The 16,456-nt window shown below is 40.7% G+C and overlaps 1 protein-coding gene across 3 annotated transcripts in view; it reads left to right on the plus strand.

Annotated features, from left to right (window-relative positions):
- The window catches only part of ZDHHC1 (zinc finger DHHC-type containing 1), a 49,935-nt gene extending 34,054 nt beyond the window's left edge, over window positions 1–15,881 (plus strand). For 2 of the 3 annotated variants that reach the window (XM_068261205.1, XM_068261204.1), the window contains exons 8-12: window positions 524–639; window positions 4,820–4,902; window positions 9,775–9,865; window positions 14,155–14,269; window positions 15,330–15,881. In XM_068261205.1, the coding sequence (XP_068117306.1) occupies window positions 524–639; window positions 4,820–4,902; window positions 9,775–9,865; window positions 14,155–14,269; window positions 15,330–15,808 (884 nt within the window). In that variant the 3' untranslated portion in view covers window positions 15,809–15,881. The remainder of the gene's footprint in view (window positions 1–523; window positions 640–4,819; window positions 4,903–9,774; window positions 9,866–14,154; window positions 14,270–15,329) is intronic. The other variant, XM_068261206.1, reaches the window with a different exon arrangement.
- The last annotated feature ends 575 nt before the right edge of the window (window positions 15,882–16,456 follow it).

The following is a 16,456-nucleotide window of genomic DNA, read 5'->3' on the forward strand; positions in this document are numbered from 1 at the left end:
CCTATCCTGTGAGCCAGTATAGATACAAGGATAGATGCATGAAAAATCATTTGAAGAGACCTAAAAAAATTTTGAAAAGATGAGCTTAAGTATTTAAAAAATCAAAACGTGCAAAAAAAATGTTTTGATTCACAGATCTTCAACGAGATTCATCTTTAAAACCAACGGCCCATAAAGAGGTGCAAGCAATCAGATGACAAGATCAATTGTTTAATAAGGCGACGTTGACTTGTTTCGGGTAGATCCTTCTTCAGGCCTTCGCAAACAATTGTGTACCTCTGCACTGTATAGAGGGCAAAAGGTGGAACAGCATCTGGACAATAACTAAACCAGGAATCACCACCTGCACTGTATAAAGAACAACAAATGGAACAGCTTGATATTGCTACTGATGTTCATTTGAGTTTAAAGCTTCTGATGTGTAGGGACATGTTCTGTTACAGTGTTCCTTACCTGATTTTTTTAAATATTAGCAGAATTAGTAAGCGGTAGTGTTTAATTGTGATTTGCCTTTTTCCTGTAGTATGGCACAAACTCAGCACATATGAGTACATAATGCACCAGCGCCAGAAGCAGGAAATGAAATCAAACAGCAAATGTATAGAAGAGGGAAAGGCTCCACCTACAGCCCGCACCCAGGTAATGCCTAAAGATCAGTGGTAGTCCATATTTGGTTTGAAGATTGTTTATGTGTAGCCAAAGACCTAAGGTTCCATGAACAATTCTGATTAGAAGATGTAATATTTAAGCTAGATTGAAGTGTTAATGTTATATTATTCTTTAATAGGTGGTAGAGTTAGATCACCTTATACATTCTTATATTGGCCAAGGTGAATGAATGTGGAATCTCTACACTTGAGTTCCAAGGTCTGCATACCTGTCATGGCTATAAGAAGGTTAACACAAGAAAAAAGTACGAGTGCAGCACATCGGTGGAGGCGCCCAAGGATATATTGTGCACCGGCAAACCAGGTGTCATACCTGGTTTAGGAGCCCAGCTCAGCAACCCCCTTGCTGTCATATATTGTGGCAGCAACTAATTAGTAATGCGGTTATCTCTCCGCAGGCATTTACGGTGGTTGCAGGATTGCAACCTACCTTTGTGAGTATAATTTATTCACAAACTTACATCTCCAATTATACTAACAATACTGCACCTTAAGGGCTCCCGGTCTCACCTTTTCTATAGGTCAAGGACAGTCCTCTCCATTGTAAAGGGAGCACCCGAGACCCACACAGATATACAAGAAAAAAGTGACTTCCAAAGTGACAAGACAAGACAAATAACAGTTATATCGCACTTTTCTCCTGGCGGACTCAAAGCGCCAGAGCTGCAGCCACTAGGGTGCGCTCTATAGGCAGAAGCAGTCTTAGGGAGACTTGCCCAAGGTCTCCTACTGAATAAGTGCTGGCTTACTGAACAGGCAGAGGCGAGATTCGAACCCTGGTCTCCTGTGTCAGAGGCAGAGCCCTTAACCATTACACCATTCAGCCACCAAAAGTGGTATGGTACTGAGATGAATACCGTGTTTAGGAGACTTTTTTATTGGTATCCCAAGAGCCAATGTATGATTAGGTTCCACCCATAGCTGAAAATTACTTTCAGGGGGACTTATTTCCTAATACCCATTTAAGCTGTAAGCAGTCCCTTCTGGGAAGATGCTGAAAGCAGTGATACTTAATAGGCAAGCTGTGCTAATAGTTTGACACAGAAGAAAACCTAAGCAGCTCGTGGTGACTCAAAACCACTAGGAAAGTATAGGGGTTGAAAGAAACCAAAAGCCCTCAACTAAATAGGAACACTCAATGTAATTTGCCTTCTTTATAGATAAAAGAAATCATTTGCATATTCAATAGTGATGCATTGTGGGTAAACACAGTTGCTCACTTAAAGAGTAACTGTTAACATAAAATCAAAAATCAATTTTCAATGTTTTCTATATGGTTAACAAATAAGGATGCTAACCAGGCAATCCAGGCAAATTCCTATTTTTTTTCTCAATAGAATATCATTTACCAGGTCCCCCTGGCTCTTATTTGGTACATCTGCCGCAAAAGAGAAGTTGCAATGCATGCAGGTTTTTTTTTTTTGGTTTTTTTTTCCCCTCTCCTGTTCTCCTCATACATAACTAATGCAACCTGATTGGCTGAAGGTTTTTCCTTCCTGTTTTCCCCTCCCACACCTCTGTTCCTCTCTGATTGGCCAATATTTCTTATGCTGAGAAGCTGAGTAAGTATCTATGAACTCACCATACTCCTAACAGAATACCTTGGGGTGTCATCTTTCTAAAATGGTGTCACTTATGGAGTTCCTATACTGCCCTGGCATTTTAGGAGCCCTAAACCGTGAGGGGTAGTCTGGAAATCGAATGCCTCAAAATGACCTGTGAAATCCTAAAGGTATTCATTGGACGTTGGGCCCCTTAGCGCACCTAGGCTGCAAAAGTGTCACACGTGGTATCACCGTACTCAGGAGAAGTAGTATAATGTGTTTTGGGGCGTATTTTTACACATACCCATGCTGGGTTGGAGAAATATCTCTGTAAATGAGAATTTTTTTTTTTATTTTTTTTACACACACAATTTTCCATTTACAGAGATATTTCTCCCACCCAGCATGGGTATGTGTAAAAATACACCTCAAAACACATTATACTACTTCTCCTGAGTATAGGAACTCCATAAGTGACACCATTTTAGAAAGACGACACCCCAAGGTATTCTGTTAGGAGTATGGGGAGTTCATAGAAGATTTTATTTTTTGGCACAAGTTAGCGGAAAAGGACACTGAAAAAACCCCCAATAAAAATCAATTTCCGCTAACTTGTGCCAAAAAATAAAAGCTTCTATGAACTCCCCATACTCCTAACCGAATACCTTGGGGTGTCGTCTTTCTAAAATGGTGTCACTTATGGAGTTCCTATACTGTCCTGGCATTTTAGGGGCCCTAAACCGTGAGGGGTGGTCTGGAAACCAAATGTCTCAAAATGACCTGTGAAATCCTAAAGGTACTCATTGGACTTTGGGCCCCTTAGCACCCCTAGGCTGCAAAAGTGTCACACGTGGTATCACCGTACTCAGGAGAAGTAGTATAATGTGCTTTGGGGTGTATTTTTACACATACCCATGCTGGGTGGGAGAAATATCTCTGTAAATGGACAATTGTGTGTGTAAAAAAAAAATAATAAAAAAAATTCTCATTTACAGAGATATTTCTCCAACCCAGCATGGGTATGTGTAAAAATACACCCCAAAACACATTATACTATTTATCCTGAGTACAGACCTAGAGCCCGTTTTTGAAATGGGCTTAGGTCTACTAGTAGCTTATAAATTTACAGAGCCACATCATCCCAACATGCATACAGCCTGTTTCAGACTTTCTGGTCCTTGTGAGCGCATGGCAGGGATTGCTACGGCTCTATGGGATAGGGCTTGGACCAGTACCACAGAGTGACCCAGAACCAATAGGAAGGTATAGGGGGCTAAAAGAAACCAAAAAGCCCTCCTACTAAAAAGCAATGCTGAGTGTAATTTGCCTTCTCAAACCAGAAGGTATTTACTATAATTCAGCTTTAAGTGAGCAACCGTGGTTTCCCATGATGTATCACTTCTGAAAATGCAAATTATCTCTTTATGCCTCTGGGCTCGGGATCAAAATTTGCTACTTACTACTTAGAGAGTGAAGCCTCCGAATCCTAATGAGGCTTCCTTCAGTTGTAACAAGCCCCCCGTTCCTAAGCGCGGCCCTCCCTTCACATTGGGGCCACGCAGCTCCTCTTTCTGGTTTAAGCGCATGCAATGGCCACGCGAGAGTGCGGTTCCGTGCTACTGCGCATGCGTGGGCGGGATCAGTCTGCTTTTGCCCGCGCTAGAACCAGGATGAGGAGCTGTGGGGCCCCAATGTGATTAGTGACAATGCATTGTGACTAATCTTCCGGTGGCCCTGCTCAGCAACGGGGGGTCAACGAATAGCAAGGGAAGCCTCAATAGGATCCTGAGACTTCCCTCTCTTAAAGGTAACTCATTTTGCACCCAAGCTTCGGCTCGGGTAAACGTTAAAGGAATACTATCGATTCACATATTTTTTTCAATTGACACAGGAATTGTTTGGGAAGTGCTGCTAAGTACTGGTGTATACATTTTAGTAGCAACTTCTTTGTTTACTGTTATCAAAATACATTCAAACTTTACTGAGGCCAAAACTGACGACTGACTGAGCCATGAGGAGAGGGGAAATTCCCCTCACACTTGATCAGTTAACTCTATGTGTAGCTCTGTGTGTGACAGAGAGAACAGCTGCAGCTCCTGTGTCCTGTGTTCCTGACTGAAGTGTCCGAAGAGAGCAGAGGAAATGTAACTAATTGTCACAGCTTTTCATACTGTCTTTGCTTTCAGAGTTTGATATGTTTGATATTTGCTTTCTGTAGTCTGATATGCAACTCTGGCTGTGCATTGAAGCAGACACCCCTTCTGCAATTGATTTGTCCCAATATAGCTAAATCCTACCCTCAATAAATTACAGCTTTTGCCTCTGATATTTAACATGAAAAGTAGGAAAATGTTTACACAGCTACTTAGACATTATTTTCACACTGTCATTTTAGAACACTTGGGTATCGACAGTATTCCTTTAAATCAGGCTCCCATCCAGAACCGATGGTGTATAGCAAGCCTATATGCATGTATGCATTGTAGAAGGAATGGCTGTGAAAACAAGTCAGCATGTGTATTGCCTTGGAGTAGGGGCTATGCACCCATGAACCCATTAGCTGTATCAGTGCAGGATCTCTATAAGCTCACATTCTTCTTTCTACAGGAAGAGAATTATGGGGGAAGCCTCATATATACCAACCCTGATGTGCTGATTGAGGGTCCTTCATCTGGATCGCTGAACACAGAGTAAGTCGAATTCAAATGCTGTAGTTAATTTAAAGATACGTTTTGCTCTGCATGCATTTACACACTCTAGCGCTTAATTTAGGGCTTAATTTACTGAAGCCACAATTAGGAGAAAAAAGTCCTGGTCATGCATTTACTAAGCACAGCAAGCTGCTCACGTGTCCCACAGAGGCACACAAGAGGGTTCACTGTACAAAGCCACCGCTACACTCCTGGCAGTGATTGCTACTAACTGTATCAAGAAACAGCATCCCCAGCTAACACACTGGTGTGGTTAAAACGTTTTTTTTATTATTTTTCTTCAAGTTAAATATTTCTAAAATAAGTATTAATACATATTAATAAAACAGGCGTTCTGCTGCTTTATAAGCCATGCCCATTTATGGTAATCTCCCAAGCGATCAACCATACGATCGGATCAGGTACCTTTTAATGATTGCAACGACTTAACTTTTGGAAAATTGTACTGTTAGTTGGTACCTTAAGGATATTGTCTCCAGCAACCATTGTTTTCCATCTCTGGCTTAATACCAACTGCCCCCTACATTTAATAGATAAGACTGAGTAATATTGCTGGGTTATGTCAGTGTTTTCTGAGAGCATTATGTCATGCTGCCCCCTACTCTTTGGAACTTCTTGCCACTACCAATCACAGTGTTCTCCCCAGGCACTTTTAGCAGGGTGCTCCACCCGGCTAGTTTTGGTGACCACCCTGCTGTCATTGGCTCACTTCCACCTATGCTGTAAGTAGAGTTGCTTACAGAAGCACTGGCCCTGCATTCTCATCTCGCCCCACCCGGCTACTATTTCATGCCACCCGGCTGAAAAAAAATTCTCGGGAGAACACTGAATCAGGACACCTTCATCCCTGGAAGTATTTAAAAACAAACTGAAACGAACTGTTTGGTCTGGCATTTGTACACACTGGACTAGTTCCTCTGTAACTCAGTCCACCCTGAGTCTATGTATTGGTCTGAGACATACTTTGAGTCCTATGGGAGAAAAACTGCTAGTATTGTTTTATACAGTGTTGATCCCAATTTTATGCGGAATACCAAAATAAAAAAAGATACACTTGAAGACCATTTTGTCGCAAATCATGACATCTAGGAGTTTTTTCAATATTTTATTTGTTTTCAGCACACCAAAATACATGGAAAATTGATGAAAATAATCAAATGGCTTTTTAGTTGCAGACCTGTGTAATCCATTCGACCTGTCTATCTGGCGGGAAATTTCATGGTGTGTACCAGGCAATAGATTTGGTAGGAATTAGATTGTGAGCTCCATTGAGGGAGCGCTATTGATAATATACTTTATAGATCTGCAAGGTCAGGTCTTGTCAGGTGTGGTGTAATGACTCACTTTATGCTTAAAGCCACTAGAGGTCACTGCAGGCATATAAAAGGGGTGGTAATCCAATTCTTTCATGTAACATTAAGTATAAAAATGTTTAGAGTGTGGAGAATGATTTTGGCTACCAAGACATAGCCATCTCCATTCCACCAGGGTTCTGTAATCTAAAAATTGAGCAAACTACCACCCAGTTTAAACAGATGACAAAACTCAGTCACATCTTCACAGCAACAAGATTAACAATAGCATCTAAATCTTGCAATGTCAGCCATCTTGGCAATCGTTTCTTGGACCAAGATGGAGCCCCTTACGACAATCCTTGAAGTAAGAAGGCCTAAATTTGAGAAAGTTTGGAATACTTTGAATTTAAACTCACATAAGTACACCATATACACTGTACCTAAAGCACTAGGCATCGGTAATGCCTCCGGCAATTTTACCGTTACTAACACCGGCGAAACACTGCACGTTAACCCACTAGTGCCACGGGCATTAACGTTGACGCCTAACCATAACCCCCCCCCATCCTGATGCCGAAGACCCTCCCTTTCCTGAGGCCTAACCGTAACCCCCTCCCTGACGCCTAACCCTAAAACCCCTCTTTTTGATGCCTAATCTTAAAACCCTCTCACTCCACCGCAAATAAAGTAAAAACAATTCTAAGACAATACATTTCAAAATGATAATTTGCGAAATCACTCTAAAAACGAACATTTTTGGTTGGACGGGCCCGTGGCCGCTATTTATCGGGCAGCCAAATTTCTGCTTTTGGCGCCCAATAGCCAATATTTTGCATTAGCGCTTATGGGGCACCCAAATAGTCTATTAGCCGCAGGCGCACAAATTTCCTGCTTCCCGGAATTTATATCAGTACTTTATATCAAACTCCAGCATATACTAATCTTAAAAAATAACCACAACTTCATCATCATCATCATCTCACTCTATCAGCATTGTTTTGTTTTGTTGTTTGCAAATTTTTCATCTCAATAAATTTTGTAGCGGGATAGAACAGTTTTTTTTTGTTTGTTGTGTTTTCTTATTTGCTTTTTGGGTTGAAATTTATGGATGGATTTTTTTTTTAATTTCAACCAAACAACTAACTACTGTGTGTAACTCTTACCTTCTATTATACCATTTGTTCTTTCTTAATTCTTAAAGAGAACCCGAGGCATTGTGCGGGGGGGGGGGGGGGGGAGGGGTAGCTCTCTCCCCGGCTGTGCCCCCTGCCGCTCCTCCGTCTCCCTGCTTGCATTGAGAGAGAGATATCTCTCCTTCCACTGTCTGCCCCACTACAACGTTCATGACCTCTGGGTCACGTGTGGCCCAAAGGAATTTTTTTATTTATATGAGCCCACCTCGGGCTCATATAAGTGAAGAACAAAACATTTGGAAATATTCAAAAAGCTTACCTATAAATAAACAGGTCTCCAATAAAGATCAGTTACAGTCATTGAAAGTTTGTTCTTTGGACAGATGAGACAATTTCGTCACTGCAGTCCACTTCTTCTCTGGCCAGTCTTTTTTCACTATACAATTTTACCAAATATTATGTAGGATAAGGGCCAACAGATTGAAAATACTTTGAAAAGATCGTTTTTAGGTAAAGGCCCATACTCATGACATGATTATGGGCTTAGACACGATCGTGTTAACAGTCGTTAACGTCTGACAACAACAACGCTTGCAGATTTGGCCAGATGGATCAGTGAAAAAAATTGTTTGGCGGAGATCCCAATCCTTCTGGCTGTGGGTACTTATCTTAAGCCTTTATGCTTACATGAAAGTGGTAAAATTGAACAACCAAGATTGTATATAGTGTATGGCCACCATTAGAAAGAACCAGGGATTGCCCTGCACTGGATTGGCAGCAAAGGATCTGATGAACTTACACACCACACATCTGAATTCTGTGAATGACATGATGCAAAGTAACTAATGGAAGGGAGTCCCAGGGAACCCCACAATGAGAAGCGGCTGTACACATTTCCAGCAGTTTCTGAGTGCAACTCTGTGTGCTGAGTGGTGAGGTCTGCAATAAGGTCCTAGGGACAGCCGCAGCAGACCGACGTAAAAGTTAGATACAGTGATGCTGTTAATCAAATTGTATCAGTAAAACCTGCTTCAAACCTTTCACTGGCTTGTAGCTGCAGAAGTCTTTTGTCATGTCCCCGTGTGGAGAAGCTCTCATGATCTACCTCTAAGCACATTTGTGAATATCAGTCACACATTGGGAAATTTCTGCATATTTACAAAAGAAATCTGCGATGAATAGTTTCTTTTTCGCTGACCACACTGTCCTCTTGAAGGTCTTGAATTTTTCATCTTACTGGATTATTTCTTGAGCAGGTGCTGAACACACTGACAATTTTCAGTTAACGTGAATGTATTTTTTTACACAATTCGTTTTTTGGGGGACGAGGGTCTTCTTTGCAGACCTTAATTTTTTTTTTTTAAATCAGCTTTTATTAAAACATTAAAGCAGAAAAATGGAACAAAAACAATTTTTGATGCAGCAATGCGTCACCAACCAGCACAAGATACAAATTACAGATATTAGCAATGGAAAAGAAAAACCTCTATGCATAAATTACAGTATTAGAATGTGCAGAACAATAAACCTACCAAGCACCCAGATACTTTGTAAATTATTGAAACCTTCACATTAAAATTCAAGGACATAAGATGTGGGACCAAATAATCTGTTATGAATCAGCTCAAAGTCAGCCAACCCAGGTGTATCAAGCCATGAACCCCAATTTTTTTTAAATTTATGAGGAGCATCTCTGTGGGTGTAAATTAATCTTAATTTTATTAAAGCGGACCTTAACTCAGAGCTTCCTCTCTGCTCTAAAAGATAAGAAACAACATAATTACCTTTAAAGCAAATCATTTCTTTGTTACAACTGATACAAATCCTGCAATAAATCTGCAGTGTGTCTACTTTCTGATTTCATGGAAGCAGTCATAGGGTTATCATTCTGTGTTTACAAATTAACTGCTCTGCCGAGGCACCAAGCTGACACAGCTGAGAAATCAAATTACAGTTGGTATTAGCCACACATGAGGTGCAATTAGACTGGCTAACCTCTCTAAAAACATACAGGGTGCATTTCTCTGTTTTCCTATTGTCCTGTGCAAGACTTCAGACCCACTTCCAAGAGTGAAGTGCCAATGCAGATAGGGTCTGGGTTTATTATTATTGTACAACCCTTCTCTGGGTCAGTGGGGGAAATGGTAGTTGTGTAATTTCATACCTGCAGTGCAAATGTTTTGTAATGAAACCTTTTCCCAATACGATAGAATATAACCCAGGTGAGGATAGTTTTCATCTACTACCTACTAGTTGGCAAGAGTTGACAAATACGGGCCAGGTTTTCCAGATTAGTTATTCAACCCTGGAGAACGTCAGTTAAAATACATTGAATAAAATAAATGACAGCCCAAGCAGTGTGCTTTATTTGCTCAGTGAACATTTGCACACTTTTATAACACAGTTTGTTTGCTTATTTCCAGCTCTCCATTTTCTGTAAATGGTGACAAGGCAGAAGGTGACCCTGAATCGGACCACAAGCAATCACCATCGCTACAGCAGAGGACAAAGAAGGTGACTATTATTACAAACCTATCTATCACCTGCTTATTATTATAAGCGTATCACAGATATGCTTTTACCTTGGTCTAAACAGCCATTATATTTAGGGCCCATCCACACTGCACACTGACCACAGAAAAATGCAAAATCAGCCAGTGAACGCATACTACATTATTAATAGGATGGGTTCACAATGTCAACTGGAACGCAATGTGCATGAACTGGATGGAAAAGTACCTGCTGCAGTTTTCTGCAAAGGTAGCGCGATTGCGCCACAAATTGTACGCCATGTAAGCCTATGGGAATGGATGGTATTCATTCCCACTAGGCTGGTCACCACATGAAAAAGCTCACCTGTCCTGGTTCCACCGCTGCCGTTCGGTCCACTGCAGGGGATCGGTGACCAGAACAAGCATGGGGTACCTCATTGATTTCCAAGAGGCCAATGGGAATCCTGCAAGAGGAAAAATTATCATTGGCTCAAGGTGGACCAAAGAGAATCCTTCCTGTTTCTAGGCAGGATTCACATAGACTTTTTACATTGCAACAAGGAAGCCCCATGATTCCTCGTTTCCAGGACAAGTGGTGGACGAACAGGTATGGTGGCGGATGGTACGGCAGATGGGTGGTGACACAAACGCAGCGTATGGAAATGGCAGGTAATGTGAAAGACGCTGACGCATCTTGATCAGATGCGCTTACCACACAGTTTTTGCATCTAGTGGGAACACAGCCTCATTGTGACAATGAATGGCACTTGTTACTTTACAAAGCTTTTATAGAAAGAAGATAACATTGAAAATGTACAAAAGTGTGTTCCCACTACTCAGCAGGGGAAATGTTACAGGTTAGTTTAGTTGAACAACTACATTTGTCCATCAAGTCCAACAAGCAAAAAAAAACCTAATTAGGCACCTTTCTCTCCTGCACCATCATATATTCCAGATGATCCAGGAAGGCAAAAAAAACCTCTTACAAGGCTTGAGCCAATGTTACAGAAAAACAGCTAACTAGAAAACAATTTACTAGAAAAAACAGTATTGCTGGATCACAACGTGGGTATATAAAAGTTCCATGCAGATAACTAGGAAACACAGAACAATCTGAAATCCAGTTGGTTCCCTTGAGGAATACATTGAGATGCACGAGTGAAAAGACTGTTACTGTAATGTGCGGGTATCATGAGACAGTGAAACATATGTGTCTTATAGAGACACATCTTATAAACAAAGCAGTAGAATGAAAGAAAAGTTAAAATAAAATAATAAAGTCAAAGTATTACATTTATTACCCAGAAAAAGTAACGAGATGTCAGAGAGGTTTGAGTAGAATGAAAAGGCAAGGCCTTGTAGTCGATTTAGTTCCAGGACTATAAAAATAGGGAATGTAATTTTTGAATTGCAAAACACAGTTTAGGGAAGGGGCATAATGGTGACATCGTGTGATTGTCCATTTTCAGGGGTTTGGGTTAAGAACTTGGTTTAGGAGGTGTTTTCAGTGTCTTTTATGGAGTCAGGGATCCAATACTTTTAGGAAGGTAGTGGATGAGTCGTAGAGCGTATATAGTTAACTTTAGTTATAATTGTATTCCATTCCAAATCTTTCTTGAACCGAATGGCATTTTTTTTTAAGCGGATCACCATGATTTTCTTAAATTCTCTCTTCCCCACTTCACAATCTTTTAGGTGATTTATAAAGTTACCTACAAAATATTCTATTTTCATTCTTATTCCGCCTCACCTCACAACTCCTATTTGTGAAGCAGCACTATAGGATGGGGGAGTGGCAGTCTTCCCCAATTCTGTGGGAGGGGTCATGACCGGCATTCCTGGAAGTGCAGATGGGACACTCACAGTCCATAAGGAGAAGCGCCCTGTGGTGGTCACATGCCCACTGCATAAGAATGTTGAAGTGAGCGTAAACAGGAAGAAAAAAGTCAGATATTAAACTGTGGACAGGGAAGGTTCTCGATCCAATAGAGCCTTCCCAGCCTTCTCTAGTTCCCCTTGTTCCAGCATTGTCACCCCCATTATGTGTACTCGACCAGTTGGTTGAATACACATCTGTGAGCCCTTGGGAGGCTTCAGAAGACTCGTGGCGTTGCGCTCCGCACTGCGCATGGGTGAGCTCGTTTACCTATGTACTTGTGCATGCGCCATACAGAGCCAACTGTCTTCAGAAACTTGGGTACACGAGTGCTTCCGAAGCCGCCTGAGGCGGCATATTGAACATGAGTGACAGCGTTGGAACGAGGGGTACAGGAGAGGACAGGAAAGGCTCTATAGGAGCCTTCTGTGTCCATAGGTAAGTATCTAACTTTGAGGGGGAGGGAGGTCTTTATACATACTTTATATTCTGGCATATAAGACTACTAAAAAGTATAAGAATACTTTTTAACCCTTGAAAATCTTTTGCAAAGTCAGGGGTAGTCTTATACGCCAGGTGTCATTGATGCTGGGTGATACCGGATCTCGCTGCTGAGGACTGTAAATGTGCAAGATCTGAGAGGCAGAGAAGATGGTAAATAGGATACAAGGGTGGGCCAGAAGGGGGAAAGAGGCGTGTTTTATGGGCACAGCGCAATATATTCTTCCATACTGCTCTGATAAACAGGTAGACAAGAGAGAGAGTTGACCAATCCAACCAGTCAATCACCTATATATTGTTATATACTGGGTACCACATACAGTACAGCACCAGTATACTGTGTGTTTATACATAGCACCAGTATATGATGATTTTTTAATTTTTATTTGGTGTGCATTGAAAGAGGGATAGTCTTATACGGCGAGTATATCCCAAACTCTATATTTTAACCATTTACCGCCATCCTAACGTATTAAAACGTCAGGCTTACCGCTATTAACAGCAACATGACGTTTTAATACGTCGCGCATTCCCGCCGCTGCTACCGCCATGTGTCCGCCGCTACCGCCGCCATTACCGTCGGGATCCCGTGCTGGGTGATTGGGGAAGAGGACCGAACAGTCCTCTACCCAATCGCAGTGCCTGGAGTGAATGGACGTGACCGCAAACAGCGGCTACGTCCATTCACATAAACAGGAAATGTAACAGTTTAATAAAGTGTGTAAAAAAAAAAAAAAAAAGTGAACACGTCCTATGAGTGTTCACTAGCGCCATCTTGTGGCCAAAAAGTATATTACACCTACAAAATACATACATTTTCAAGTATATACACATCATTAATAAAATTACACTTCCAACCCTTCTTCCCCCCCCCCCCCAAAAAAAACACTTGTAAAAAAAAAAATCAGCTTAAAAAAAATAAATAAATAGTTGCCTTAGGGACTCAGCTTTTTTTATTCTATATTTTATGGGGGAAAATTAATTTTAATTTATTACATTGGGGCTTGTAATTATGGCCAGAACAAACAGAAAAATAACCACTTATATTTCAAAATGATATACTGTCGCCATACATTGTGGTAGGGCCATAATCTAAACGGTTTAATTATCGGGACCACTGGGCAAATAAAACGTGTTTGTTTTATCCACAGGAGAATGTTTAATTTTAAAACTATAAAGGCTGAACACTGAGAAATAATGATTTTTTTTCTTTTTTTTTCTGTTTTTCTCATTAAAATGCATTTAGAATAAAAAAATTCTTAGCAAAATGTACTATCCACAGAAAGCCTAATTGGTGGCGAAAAAAAACGAGGTATAGATCATTTTCTTGTGATAAGTAGTAATAAAGTTATTAGGGAATAAAAGGGAGGAGCACTGACAACTGAAAATTGCTCTGGTCCGTTAGGATAAAAACCCTTGGGGGTGAACTGGTTAACTGGAAAAGTTGGGGGGTCGTCTTATATGCCCAGTCGTCTTATATGCCGGAATATACAGTATATGGTATGGTATTATGGTAGATTTATTAATAGCCTTTAGGATCTTCATGTTGTCTTGATGGGATGCATATTAAAAAAAAAGTTTTTCTACTTTAAGGGGAAAAAAATACATCCCTCTAGGCTTTAATCTTATGAAGTACTGGCGCTGTTCAATACGTCATTTTCTGCTGATGCATTGAATAGGCAATGATGGTTGCAGACCGCACATTTCTGAATTTGTGTACACTGCAAATGAACCATTGTCAGCCAATTCTGATGGAAACTATTGATGTGTAATAATGTGGTGACTTCTTTTTCTTCTTGTCTGTAGATTACGTCCTATTTTGACATTTTATTGCTGTCAACAGCCAGTTAGTTTAGCGTAAACCTATTGTTTTTAAATGAGAATGTCAGAGCTTAGTGTAATGAAATAAGGAAAATTCTTTTTATTCTGCCTAGAAGAAGAAAAAGAAACGGAAGAAAAGCAACAGAATATCACCAGAAGATGCAAACAGACATGCTAGTCATGATGGTCCTGGCCCACGGGTTCTGCCCCCTCCCCATGAGGAGAATGGTAAGGCTGACAAGCGGATAAGAGAGGTTTTGCATAACAACCACTAGGTTTTAATCTTTATTTACCCTTTAGCAGCAAATATATTTATAGGTTGGCAAGTGCTCCAACCAATTTATTTTTAGCACATTATTTTGGTTTCCTACACTTCTCTGCTTCTAGTTAGTACTGCTGTAAAGTGTATTTATGGCCACTTGTCACTGGGGGGCAGTGTGAGATAACAGAAGACATCTGCTTTCAGTTTCTATATTTTCTGGAAGCAGAGAGAGATCAAAGCATTCCAAAAATTTACAGCACAACAGTTCTGTCGACTAAGGTCAAAAACAGCTTACTTACCTCAAACGGGATAACTCTATTGAAGCTGCTAATTGTTAAAGATTGTTAATGCAACAAAGCATTTCACTGGTTAGTCTAGTGAAAATCACACTGCTATAATTTTTATAGTGAGCTTGTCATGCATGCTTTAAGGACCACTATCATTGAAATAAATAAATAAACTTGGAATGCAGGTGTATGCATACCTATAAGAAGTACTTTTTGGTACACACATCCAATTTTCATTGGGAAATTTTACCACCTTTACCACCTAGTATGAGAGCTTACCTACGTGCACAATCTGTTCATTGTATTCAAAATCTGTTCGCACTCATGGACGTGGTAAAATTGGCCTGGCAGGGAAGTAGTAAAATTGGATGTGTGTATTCACCCTAAAATGCGCTATAATTTTTTTTTTCCTAAGTAGCTGTCACTTACAAATGGGTAGTACAAAATCGGACACATTTTGGAAGAGTCTATCTCTCTTCATGGGGGAGTTCCAGGAATTCCTTTATTTTCAAAAGCATTCCCTGAATGGCAGTGTTATAGTCCAACTGCTTGAATAGAGTAAATACCAGAAGACAGGATTGCATAACCTATATCATCATAACCTATATCATAAGCATAACCTATATAATGGTCTCGGAATAAAAAATAGCAGGCTTTCATTTTATACCCGACAATTTTACTAATATTTGCCATATTTATGTACTTGTGCCCTAAATAAATGTTTATCTCCACTTTGTAGAACTTCGAGTCTCACCAGCACCATCAAGCTTGGCCATTAATTCCCCAAATGTACCAACATGGCCTTTACCAGTCTTGGCTCCTCTACATCCCATTCAGGCAGCTGGACCTCCTGCCGAATATCACTCAGACTCTGCAGAGTCCATGGAAGAAATCCCTGTTGCCCAAACTCATCTTGGAAGCTCCTCCATGAGTGAGAATCTCTTTCTTACCCCAAGGAGTGCCAGAGACAGTGCACAAGAACTGAAGCAGAACTGGCCTGCAACTTCACAGAAGTTTGAACTTCTTCCAAAGACTCCATCTATCTTTGTTAGCGAGAGCAGTGGACATCCTTTATCCAATGGACTTATGGTGGAACCCAAAGCACAGAATTCTCTCGTTACACGGTACAAAAACATGTGGGCAGCAAAGGGCAATGAAGGAGAGCAGGTTCTTTCCATCTCTAATGCTGAGGTTTTACCCTCCAATACTAATTGGTAGTTTAATCATTCTTTTATATGGAGGCTTTTACTCATGTATTCTTAATTCTTAATAAATCCTTTTTGATATTTTAGGGTTTTTTGTCTGTTTTTAGGGTAGCAAGGATAGTAAACCTTAAATATATTATGCACATTGGACAACGCGTTTCATGGCAAAAACATTTATTCAGGTCAATTAAAGTGCTATCAGTAGTTCTTTCAGCATCAGCCCTGAGCGTTTAGGCCTACACCTTCACTACCTTTGGACGTCTCTTACCACCTTCCAGTGTTGACCTTACCAGAGGGACCTATTTTACAATCTCACCCAGAATGAGTCCTCCTCTTTTTTTTTTTTTTTTTTTTTTTTAGCTGTGACCACCGCATCTCATTCACAAGGCCGAGTCGGGACCGCTGAGTGATAGACCAATGAGAATCCTCCCTATGGAGGGAGGACTCCCGTTGGTCTGTTTCTATCCAGTGGGCAGCTTTAGTGGATATGCTTCTGCTGAGCTTCACATTGGTACAGTAGCGCTTGTCTTCAATGCAGAAGGTGACAGAAGAAAGTGAGCGAACGTGTATAGCAGCCAAGTGAGAACAGACTGTGAGATTGATTCACTAACAGAAACAGTGCGAGTAACCTCCTGTTACTCACGCTATTTCAACAGCGTGC

Source organism: Hyperolius riggenbachi, chromosome 11 (genome assembly GCF_040937935.1).
Source record: "Hyperolius riggenbachi isolate aHypRig1 chromosome 11, aHypRig1.pri, whole genome shotgun sequence".
Classification (NCBI taxonomy): Eukaryota; Metazoa; Chordata; class Amphibia; order Anura; family Hyperoliidae; genus Hyperolius; species Hyperolius riggenbachi.